We start from the raw sequence: 12,709 nt of genomic DNA on the forward strand, positions 1-12,709 counted from the left end.
TGTTGCAATATAATGGACAAGACATGTAATGTTTCAAAATAATGGACAAGACATGTAATGTTTCAAAATAATGGACAAGACATGTAATGTTTCAAAATAATGGACAAGACATGTAATGTTTCAAAATAATGGACAAGACATGTAATGTTGCAAAATAATGGACAAGACATGTAATGTTGCAAAATAATGGACAAGACATGTAATGTTTCAAAATAATGGACAAGACATGTAATGTTGCAATATAATGGACAAGACATGTAATGTTTCAAAATAATGGACAAGACATGTAATGTTTCAAAATAATGGACAAGACATGTAATGTTTCAAAATAATGGACAAGACATGTAATGTTGCAATATAATGGACAAGACATGTAATGCTTCAAAATAATGGACAAGACATGTAATGTTGCAATATAATGGACAAGACATGTAATGTTGCAATATAATGGACAAGACATGTAATGTTTCAAAATAATGGACAAGACATGTAATGTTTCAAAATAATGGACAAGACATGTAATGTTGCAAAATAATGGACAAGACATGTAATGTTTCAAAATAATGGACAAGACATGTAATGTTTCAAAATAATGGACAAGACATGTAATGTTGCAATATAATGGACAAGACATGTAATGCTTCAAAATAATGGACAAGACATGTAATGTTGCAATATAATGGACAAGACATGTAATGTTGCAATATAATGGACAAGACATGTAATGTTGCAATATAATGGACAAGACATGTAATGTTGCAATATAATGGACAAGACATGTAATGTTGCAATATAATGGACAAGACATGTAATGTTGCAATATAATGGACAAGACATGTAATGTTGCAATATAATGGACAAGACATGTAATGTTGCAAAATAATGGACAAGACATGTAATGCTTCAAAATAATGGACAAGACATGTAATGCTTCAAAATAATGGACAAGACATGTAATGTTGCAATATATTTGACAAGACATGTTGCAATATAATGGACAAGACATGTAATGTTGCAATATAATGGACAAGACATGTAATGTTGCAATATAATGGACAAGACATGTAATGTTGCAATATAATGGACAAGACATGTAATGTTGCAAGAACAAACAAAGGAAATAAATAAAAATTCAGGTCAGCATTTTTTCTTTTTTAACAAACGCTTTCATTACCAATTCTCTCCCGTCTCAACATAACTTAAAAAGTTTGTCGCTCGCTGCCACATGTCCATCTAACCTGGCGCGCATTTCTTTTTCTTCCGACCACACGTTGGCCACAGCCAGCCCGTTCTCGCCTTCACTTTACATGTTTATCTCCTTTGGCGTTGACTTAGTTTCTTCCCGACCATGTGGTGTCCTTTTTTTCTTTTTCTTCAGATGCAAGCCTGAGCACACTTGCCAATTTGCACACACATTCAAATGCTGCTCCTACTGCTAATACAATCGCTTGCCATCCATCCTTTGATGCTGATATTTTCATCCACACTCTGTTCAAACAGACACTCCTGTTACTCATAAAATTTTATTATCTTACTTAAAAATAAAACTACTTTATCAATTGATGTAATTTTTGGAATATGATATTTTTGGTTTCTCATAGATACATACATCATACAGAAAATTCTGTAACGAAATATCAAAACTTACCCGAGCATAATCTCTGAGAAGTTCAAAGTCACTCTGTGAAAGAAACTGATTGTAGAGGACGCCATCGGTGAATTTGAATCGATCTCGTTCTAATTCCCACAGGTGGATTTGATCTGTGACGGCCGAAGGTATGATCGGAATCTGTGGTCAACATAGAAAAAAAAAATAAAAAAGCAAATATTAAAAACATTTGTTTTCCTTTCAATAACAAATTAGTAATAATAAAATCCAAAGAAAAAATGAACCATCGTCAAAATAAATTTCTGGTACTTGTTTACATTTGTGATCTGATTTAAATTTAGATGAATATTGGTACAGAGACCCTACCATGAAATGCCTAGCCATGACAAGCTTGTTATCACTTCAAACTGTACACATTCATATAAAAAAAATTTATTTTATGGAAATTGCTCCAGACAAGGTATGAAACCCCTTGATGTAAGAAGATAAAAAATAATAAATACTACTTAAAAGTCAAAAACTAGCTAACAGTAATTATTAGATGTATAAATTTTGATCCAGAAACCAGCAATTCTTCATCCTTTGTCAGAAACGTCACTCATATAAGGACTAAAGAACAAAATAAGATTGACGAATGTGAACTCAACATCCAATTTTTACTCTCCTTAAATCTTATACAATTTATATTTTAGACAATTTAGTTGAACAAGAAAATGCTGTAAAGTTTTACCATTTTTTTTTTACAATAACATATAAAAATGTTTTACAATAACATGTAAAAATGCTTTACAATAACATGTAAAAATGCTTTACAATAACATGTAAAACTGTTTTACAATAACATATAAAATTGTTTTACAATAACATATAAAATTGTTTTACAATAACAAGTACAAAAATAGGCCAAAAAAGCATCTCTAAATAAAAACTTACCTTGAGAGAGATTTGTTCGTGAGCATGACTTTTTAAATAATGTATTATCTGAAAGTAAAAAGATAAAATATGTCATTAAAGAAGGTAGACTTCCTCTACCGAGTTAGAAACTTCTTACATCTGTAGTATCCTATATCTCTATAAAGCCACCATTTGTCCATGCATCGGATATTGGTGCCACATCTGGACTGATGCACAGACCACTAGTCTTTCCCTCTTAGGGTTCCAAAAAAGGGAAAAAAAAACTCTAATCTAATAGGTCCCACACTGTTTACCAAGTACCAGCCTCTGTCACATCACTGCAATGTTGTATCCCTGTGCTTGTTTCACATTGACGTAAATCAACTCAAGACTCACAACTAGTGGTGGGACGATTAATCGGAATCGTTAATCGTAAGAATCGTGTATTTTGGGAGGTATCGGAATCGGAATCGCATCGTTAAAAAATACCTTAATTTTCCGATTCCTTCATTACGATTCTTTTAGTCTGATGTTGAAAAAAAGAAAAAAAATTCCTGATATTTCTAGCCGCAAAAGAGAAATAAAAAGAAACCAAAGAAATTCATTATTAACAGGGCAATGCCTAGTGCCCCTCCCTTACAAGGTTCATTCATTCAGATCTATTGTAATCAAAACTACAAAAGAGTTAACTTGAAAAGAAGTATGCAGGGCTCTACATTGCGAGTAAAAATAAAAAAAAACGCTTATCTTTTTGGCGATTGTTTTTTTTTACTGACAAATCTTCTAATACTGAATGAAAATGCTTTTTCAACTTATATTTTCTTAAAATAAAACGAGCAAAGTCAAATTATTTAAACAGTAAAAAGTTTAATAGAACAATATACTTTTTTTTCTTTTTTTAAAAGAAGGCTTTTGAAAGAAATATCTCTAAAATGAAATTGATCACATTGTATTATTTCGCAAAATTTTGACAGTAGTCGGTTTCTTTTGAAGTTTCAAAAAAATCGACCCCATACCTATCTCTTCCAAACCTAAAGTTATTAAATAATCCCTTCGTTAATTTAAGGGTAATTAATTCAATTCAGTCAAGTTTTTTTTTTTTTAATTTCATTGAAATAAAATCCATTATTTTTATTTTTTTTTTCTCCAGAAAGATAAAACCCTGAATTTGATTATATTAAAAGCAGAATAATATAATCTTTTTTCTAGAATTTTAAATTGAAAATTAAAAGTGTTTTGCGCAGTTCTTTGCCGAACGAAAAAGAAATTAATATATATATTTTTAAAAGGTTTTGTAATCAGTTAATTTTTATGTCTAAATAAGATTTACGATTAATTAAATAATTTCATTTTAAAAAGTATTTATAAATAGAATTTTACTAAGGACTTATAGTTGGGTTTGTATTACTGTACACATAGATTCGAAAAAGTTGTCAAAAAACAAATATATAACAAATAAATGTTATCAAAGGCAAGATAAGTTATTTTTCTACCTAACTGGATATATTTTTCGGGTTTTTATTCAATGTAACATGTTTATTCAGCTCGAAAAGCATACAGTGTTTACCGATGTATTGGAAAATTCAAAATGGCACCCGACACTCTCTTTAACACGAGGAAGACAGGGTGAGAATCCAATCAGATCTGGATAAATCGTACAGACAAGAATATGAGAAGGTCAAAGGACGTCAAATCAAGAAGCTCACAAAGCTCAAAGACCAGAGGAATCTAACATCAAAACACTGCTCACCTGTGAAAGCGGTCATCAACCTCAGCAGCCGCCAACTAAGTCACTCAGAGGAAGCAGTACTAAATAAAGGTCTCAACTTCGCAACAACAACCAAACGCGTTCCATTCTAAGATATCATAACACCCATGGAAGATATAGCCTTGAGAATTCCATCAACCCAAGGTGATGAAATAAGATGGAAAGTGAGACAAGTACTCGAGAAAGCCAAGCCTCCTAAATCAAACATCTCTCGGGAAGATAGGCTAGCTATAAGAACCCTACAGGGTGACAGCAGTATAATAATTCTGCCAGCAGACAAAGGCAATGCTACTGTGGTGATGGACATGTCGGAGTACTCTGAAAAAATGGCAGACCTAATCGCAGATGGTAGCTACGGTAAAATAAAGAAGGACCCAACTTTGAAAACAGAAAGAAAGCTGTTACAAAACCTTACCAAAAACAAGGAACACATCGCTCCGATGAGATATAGACAGCTGGTCCAGCATTACAGTAAGCTACCACATATGTACGGTCTCCCCAAGATACACAAAGACGGTATTCCACTCAGACCCATAGTGAGCTGCCGAGGCTCAGCATGCCACCCACTGAGCAGGTAGCTTGTGGATATAATAAACCCATTAGCAGGCAAGTCAGCAACACATGTAAAGAATTCTGCCCACTTCACAGAACTGATCAAGGGAGCACCCATCAGTACAAACCAAATGGTAAGCCTAAATGTGGTTAGCCTGTTCACTAAAGTCCCAACTAGTGAGGCACTAGCAGTAATTCAAGACAAACTAGCTCCATAGAAGAGCGCACATGTGTACTATTGCCAAAATGGAAATGCTGACATTCTGCATAGAAACAACCTACTTCAGAATGGGTACTGACCTATATCGACAAGAGGAGGGACTAGCTATGGGCTCGCCATTATCTCCAGTGATGGCGAACATATACATGGAATACTTCGACGACATGGCCTTAGGTTCAGCTCCCTTAAAGCCCACCATGTGGCTAAGATACGTTGATGACACCTTCATACTCTGGCCCCATCAGGAAGACATCCAGGCTCTCCTAGACCATGTGAACTCAATAAGACCATCGATACAGTTCACAATGGAGAAAGAAAAAGATAACCAACTGGCCTTCCTTGATATACTCATATCATGCACAGAGCATGGGTTTAAGACATCCGTATATCGCAAACCTACCTTCACCGGACAATACCTAAACTTCAACTCCCATCACCCATACAGTATCAAACATGGAATCGCACGCTGCTTACAACATCGAGCAGAGACAATAAGTAGCGACACCATTACATACCACCAAGAAATGGTCAGGTTGAAGCATACCATCCGTCGTAACAACTACCCCGATAGCATACTATCCACCAGACGTGTTAATGGTACAAGAGAGGAGAATGAAACCCAAAAACCTTCAAAGGTCTGCCTACCATACATACGAGGCATCTCCGAAAAGATTCAGAGAATATGTGCCCCCTACAACATCAGGATGGTATTCAAGAGCGAGTCAACACTCAGACGACACCTGGTACGAGTGAAGCCCCGCATGGAGGAGAACATGACCAAAAACTGCATATACTCCATCCCATGCAGTTGCAGAAAGGTTTACAAGGGTGAAACATGCTGCCCTCTTAAAGTAAGGGTGGAAGAACACCGAAAAGCGGTAACTAAAGGGGAGACGGAAAAATCGGGTATAGCCAACCATGTCTGGATGGAGAGGGGGGACCATCGCCCCCTATGGGATGAAGTAAAAATAATAAACAGAGAGACCCACTGGAAAGTGAGAAAACTTAAAGAAACAGCTCACATGCTCGGACATAACAACCTACTGAGCAAACCAAGCGTAGAGCTGAATGCAATTTGGACACCTCTAATAGAGAGAGAAAACATTGAATAACAACATAGGTTTAACATTAACAAAAACCAACTAAGAATTGTTCTAGTGACATATGGTCGAGTGGTCCTAGACGTTGTATCAAAGTTTACAGTTACCCAAAGGTGCTGAGTTCAATCCTGAACGAAGGCAGTGAAAAAGTAACATTCAAAACAGAATCAGCAAAGCCTAGCTGGAGTCCGAACACGGTACCCCCGTAATAATAATAAAGGGTTGGGTTCGAGACTCCTAACAAACGGTTCCCCAGTTCGATACAAAACACCTGACGAAGGCCAGAGGGCAAAACGGCCGAAACGTTGTGACAATAACAACCAAGAAGTCAGTCCGACAATCTCAATCAAGTATCCTCAGATTTCCAACATTTTCAAATGTTTCGATAAACCTTGCAGTTATTTTGCATTACAGTAACACGAGTTTAACATCAATTTATCGTTAGCATTGTTAGTCTTCTCGGGAATCTAAATCGCAATAAGCCTCCTGAACCTTTCAGTGAAAGTCTGGTTGGTGCTTTCTATCCTCGGTCTTTCTTCCTTCCTTAACCCTTCATGACTATTTTGTGTGATATCAGCTGCAGTTGATGCCATCATATATGTGCATATATGCAATTTGGTGGGGGTGGGGGTGTAATTTATGGTATTTATGATTATTATTTAACCTTTTGTTCATTAAAAATGGGAAAAAGTTATGGCCCGTTCACTCAGAATGAGTGCTTTATGCCAAATTAATGGTTGTGCTCATTTTCGCATTAAATACCAATCCTATTAATCCCTAACTGTGCATTGAATGCATACCATAATACTTAGTTTGATGCACCTTACCACAACAAAGGTCCTTACAAAATTTTACCTAGATCAGACGAGTAGTTTCTGAAAAAAAAAAAAAAAGCGAGAGTAAATGTGGTACTGTGATGACTAATCATGATTAATCTCTATTTGTGCATTGAATGGATACCATAATACTTAGTCTGCTGCACCATATCATAAAGGTCTATACAAAATTTCAGCTAGATTGGCCAAACAGTTTTCTAGAAAAAGTGGAAGAGACAAACAGACAAAGAGAAATATAGAATAACTGTGCAGTTTAGTTACTTACTTGGTCACTGGTGATACCACAACTTAAGGCTGAACGTACACTATCTCGGGTGATGTTCCCAACGACCATGTTCGGAAACCTTCAGAAAAAAAAATGAAGAACAAGTTTTAAATTAAATGTTTTTTTTTCAAGTTTTAAAATGAGGAGTAATAATTTGTATTGCTTGTATTCTTTGGACTATTTATTTTGTTATTATTTCGATCGATGTATCTGTTGTTGTGGATTTTATGAGGTGAGGTGCCTTTAACAAGTTTCCGGACTTTTTTGTACAAGCATTTAAAATTGTTGTAGACACTTGAAAATCCAGTATATTATTGCTATACATCTTATGAGATGACTGCCCAATTTTTATGATTTCAAGTTCAAATGAACAGTTACAGCAGGAATTGGAATATACCCTACTAAAGCCTGATTGTCACAGCTGTTGAATTTCAAAAATGCAATCTGGATGTGTTTGATGTCAGTGAGGAATTGAAGATGCGGAAGAGTTGCGCAAAGTTTGTTGCCAAGGTGCAGTCCACAACCCCATCCTTGTCACAGACTATTTGACCAAGATGGACATCAAGACAGTTCTTCACCCTCCCTATAGTCCAGACCTTGCTTCTTTGGGACTTTTGGTTATTCCTTAAGTTCAAAGAAACTTTAGAAGCTACCATTATGAGACAAGATGAAAGAGGCTGTGACGAGGGTCATTGACACACTCACACAAGAGGTCTTCCATGGGGTCTTCCAGAAGTTGTTGAAATCAAAAATACAAATCAATGTTGTAACAAGTAAATGCACTTATCAACAATAGGTTCTTTGATACAACAGGGGCGCATTCGAAATGACGATTTCTGTTTGAAGCACAATTGAACCATAATTCTTCACCTTTTCATTTTAAACTTAAACTCAAGCTCTTATCATCACACAAGCAGAAAGGTCAGGCAGGTAAAATCAACAGTAGGTTCTTTAATATGACAGGTGTGTGTTCAAAATGAATGCTTCTGCTTAGAGCACAATTAAACCATGATACTTGACTTTTGCATTTTAAACTTTAATTCAAGCCATTATATATAAAAATAATTTTATAAAATCAATAGTAGGTTCTCTACAGTGCAATGTATTGTGGACTAATTCACTGCAGAAGGGCATGTGAAGCTTCCTCCCGTGCGATGGGTTCCCTATTGGATCAGGCAATCAATCGATTTGATTGAAAAATGGGTAAGTTGCATTTACTTGTATTGTTGATTTATATTGTACAACAAGTGCATTGCAGCCGGAGGAGATTACTTCAAAAAGGCTAGAGTTTCATGTGTGTACTATCGATAAAAGTGTGCATATAAAAAAGTCTGGAAACTTATTGAAGGCACCTTATATGTCAGATGAGCTCATGCCCTACTTGTCTTGCAATCGTTTGTGTTCTCCAGAAACTGACTAGTAGTAGTAGTAGCTTCAATGTTCAGGGGCGTCTGTATAGAAATGTGAGGTGATTGGTTATTCCTGGTATAGAAATGTGAGGTGATTGGTTATTCCTGGTAGAGTTTTCCCAGTCGTTTCCATTTTAGAATCAATTCACGTCTGTACAGATTTTATAGATTTCAGAATTTTTGAGAGGAGGATTGACAATTTGTATCATTGGAATTATTTGGACTACTATTCTCATCTTGAATGTCATTTTTGCAGAAAGATGTGAACAGCATTCGGAGTAATCCAAATAATACGAGAAATTGTAACTTTCATTTTGTCATCAGACTAGGATGGTTATTTGGGAAGAAAAAAAATAGTTTGGATTTTTTTTTTTCTTGATGGCAGTCCCTGTGTATTATGGGTCCACAAAAAGTGTAATATTAATTCCTACGCATTATGGGTCTACAAAAAGTGTTATTGTAACCCCTGTGTATTATGGGTCCACAAAAAGTGTTATGGTAACCCCTGTGCATTATGGGTCCACAAAAAGTGTTATGGTAACCCCTGTGCATTATGGGTCCATAAAAAGTGTTATGGTAACACCTGTGCATTAATGGGTCCACAAAAAAGTGTAATGGCTTGTCCAGAATACTGGCATGACACTCCAAATAGTAGTTCTCGACGGTAGATAGACCCATTTAACTGTACTAAAATAATAAAATTTCTATGCAATAATAAAAAATAAAAACAAACTTATAATATCTAAAAATAATAAAAACTTGTAATAATATATAAACTTGTATATTAATACTTCTATATAATAAGAATAATAAATATACTAATAATAATATATGAAAATAAGTAAGATATATATATATATATATATATATATATACTTATATAATAATATTAGCAGGTCGCCTGATGTTGCCCGGTCATAAAATATGCATAAATATTATATTTTAATTCATACAGAAACCGAAACATGTGCATGCGAATATTATGTATTTTTCTGAACTATTCAATTCTTGTAAGTAAAAAAAAAGAAAATACTCAAGCTGAGATTGAAACCAAAATCTAAAGACAATAACCATTAGACCAGCTTGATACGTTCTTTAAAAAGTGTTTTCAAACCTACTTATTCTTGACATAAGGAATCTGTCATGTGAACTATTCAAGCATGCACATTTGTGAAACAGTTGACAAACAGATAAAAATCCAAAGACCCTTTACGTACCAATTTTTTAATTTTGATCCCTTAGAAACCCATTTTTATGGATGAAAACCGATTAAAAAGTTTTCCACATGTCTGAATATCCTATATACCAAATTTCGAGTCGATCAACAATTTGTTGAGTATATAGGTTGAGTGCTGTCCTCACACACACACTTCAGTAGATATATTTATATAAACTAATAATAATATATAAAAATAATAATACTTCTATCTAATAATAAGGACTTTTTATTTTTACCTTTGTTGAAAAGTTTATGTTTTCAATCAAATTTGTTCATTTTTACATCCATATCACTTGACAAATCGCCACCAAACTTGACTCAAATATTGGTTATGGATATCAAATATTGAGAACCAATTTAATTTGAGTATATCTGGGTGAAGGTCAATAAAAGGTAGGTCGCAGGTAGGTTTAATATCTTTAAAAGAACATTTGAAATTGATTTGTGCTGAGTCATTAGAAAAAGCCTGTTAATCCAAGGATAATAGTTACACAGCAGCAGACTTTTTCAATCTTTGATAGACTATAAATACTCATGCAGGGGTGCCTGCGCATGAAATTTTTGTGGCAGAAGTTGCACAATCTCTAACCACACCTCTCATGAGTCGATATTGTTAAATACCAGTGGCAAGTTAAGTGTATGTGCAGGACGACTGGAAACAAATGCCGAGATAAGCGGAGAGCACATACATCGCCTAGAATTCTCAAATGGTCACCCATCTGGTACTAACCAGGCTCAATGTTGCTTAACTTTGGTGATCTGATGAGAACCGGTGTGTCAACGTGATTATGCTGTATATATAGTTACACAATCACAAATGATAAAGATGAGAGGAAAGAGAAATAACTAGAATTTTTTTTACCGATAAAGCATTTCACAAAATAAGGCAATCAGGGCAATTTGGAGTTGAGAATCTGAAACAAAAAAAAAATATATCTGAGATATTTTGTTTAAGAAATAAAACATACAAAATGATTTTACATATTTGTTTTAGAATTTTTTTAAAAATAAGTATCAATTATACTAGCAGATAGACCTGACATTGCCTAGGATTGAATGATGATCAACAATATTTCACAATCAAATATTTTTATTGTCATCAAAATAAGTGAAATTACCCATTTTTCAATCAAATCGATCGATTGCCTGCTCCAATAGGGGACCCATCGCAATGCACTGAAGGAAGCTTCACATGCCTCTACGCAGTGACAGTCCACAATACATTGCACTGTAGAGAACCTATTATTGATTTTATAAAATTATTTTTATATATAATGGCTGGAATTTAAAATGCAAAAGTCAAGTATCATGGTTTAATTGTGCTCTAAACATTCATTTCAAACAAACCCCAGCCATATCAAAGAACCTATTGTTGATTTTATATGCTTGGCCTTTCTGCTTGTGTGGTGATAATGGCTTGAATTTAATTTTAAAATGAAAAGTTCAAGTATGATGGTTCAATTGTGCTTTCATAGTTTCTAAGAAGCAATTAAGAACATCAAGCACGTCTCAAGAGATTCAATTAAATTAGAATTTCAAGCGGGAAAAAAATCATAATTATATTTTATATTGCAATTCATAAGCTCCGCTCTTCTTTAGAGCATGAAATTAAAATCATTATTATTTGTATAATATTATATATTGTTAATTACAAATTATGTTAATTTGTTGTGGAAAACTGTTTCGCTCGTTCATATGTTACTATTCCCTAACCCGACAAAAGTATTTTATATATATATATATATATATAAGGAACTTTGTGTAAGTTAGTTCCATATGAACTCCGAAATGGTTGGACCGATTTTTATGAAATTTCACACAAAGGTACTTTATGTGCCTGGCAGTGTTCTTAGATAGGTTTTGTATCAGAATCCAATGACAGAAGAAACAGGTGATTTTGACCAAAATTAACACCGTACACAGCCTAACATTACCAAACAAACAGAAAGGTCCAGCATATACAATCTGCAGTTCAATCAAAAGGTTCTTTGATATGACAAAGGTGCATTCGAAATGAATAAAGATTGCCAGCTGGAGTGATTTACTTGTTCATATTACATTTAAATTTTTGCATCTTGGTATGATCATGGAAACAGGAAGCAGGGATGGATTTCCCATAGCAAGCAGTCTGAGAAAATAAGCTATTAGAATAGAAAATCTTTTGGCATCTAAAGAAAAAGGGGTGTGGTTCTGCTACTAGTTGGGTCGGTTTGGGGTGTTTTTTCGTTGAGGAAGTGCAGTAAGTTCATTGGAGCACATTCCATAAACCAAAGATGCAACGCTGCAGCGATAAGATACGAAACCTATTTGGTTAGAAATTCTTTTTACAACTTGTCCTAAAGGGAAAGGCTAGTGGTTTGTGCACCAGCCCAGTGTGGAAACAATACTCCATAAACGAGCTTTAAAAAGATATGTCATCGAGGTGATCCTCCTCTATGACTTTAAGGCATCCCAATGAGAGTGAATTTTGAAAATGTCTGTCTCTGCAGCATTTTGCATTGTCAGCAGGTTAACCATGTCACAACAGGTGTTTTCTGTCAACACCTCAATTTAAAGTCTCAGCCATTTGTCCTGTTGCAGTAACAGTAACGTTTATAGGATGTTGATTTTTTATGAAAATACTAGGGGCATTCCAAAAGTAATGCCTCCTTTTTTTTTTATTATGTTCAAATGGATGAGAGAAGATTGCAAATTGCATTGTTATGATGACTGAACTTATGCATTCATGATCTCAAAGTTTCATCTCTCTAATACAGATAGTGATGGTGTGAGACCCTAAGAAAGCAACCCCTGTCATGGATGCGTGTTAGAAGCAGAGATGAGTCATTGAATTCTTG

At 34.7% G+C, this 12,709-nt stretch overlaps 1 protein-coding gene and 1 pseudogene across 1 annotated transcript in view; both read right to left on the reverse strand.

Moving 5' to 3' along the window:
- The window catches only part of LOC145268779 (general transcription factor IIH subunit 4-like), a 65,976-nt gene that overhangs the window by 8,602 nt on the left and 44,665 nt on the right, over positions 1 to 12,709 (reverse strand). The window contains exons 10-13 of the mRNA XM_080124391.1: positions 10,735 to 10,786; positions 7,245 to 7,323; positions 2,543 to 2,590; positions 1,649 to 1,789 (exon numbers count right to left, since the gene is read on the reverse strand). Coding sequence (XP_079980517.1) covers positions 1,649 to 1,789; positions 2,543 to 2,590; positions 7,245 to 7,323; positions 10,735 to 10,786 — 320 coding nt within the window. The remainder of the gene's footprint in view (positions 1 to 1,648; positions 1,790 to 2,542; positions 2,591 to 7,244; positions 7,324 to 10,734; positions 10,787 to 12,709) is intronic.
- LOC145268888 (5S ribosomal RNA) lies at positions 10,555 to 10,671 on the reverse strand (annotated as a pseudogene).

Source organism: Euprymna scolopes, chromosome 44 (genome assembly GCF_053919585.1).
Source record: "Euprymna scolopes isolate OS-2025 chromosome 44, ASM5391958v1, whole genome shotgun sequence".
In the NCBI taxonomy this organism is placed as follows: domain Eukaryota; kingdom Metazoa; phylum Mollusca; class Cephalopoda; order Sepiida; family Sepiolidae; genus Euprymna; species Euprymna scolopes.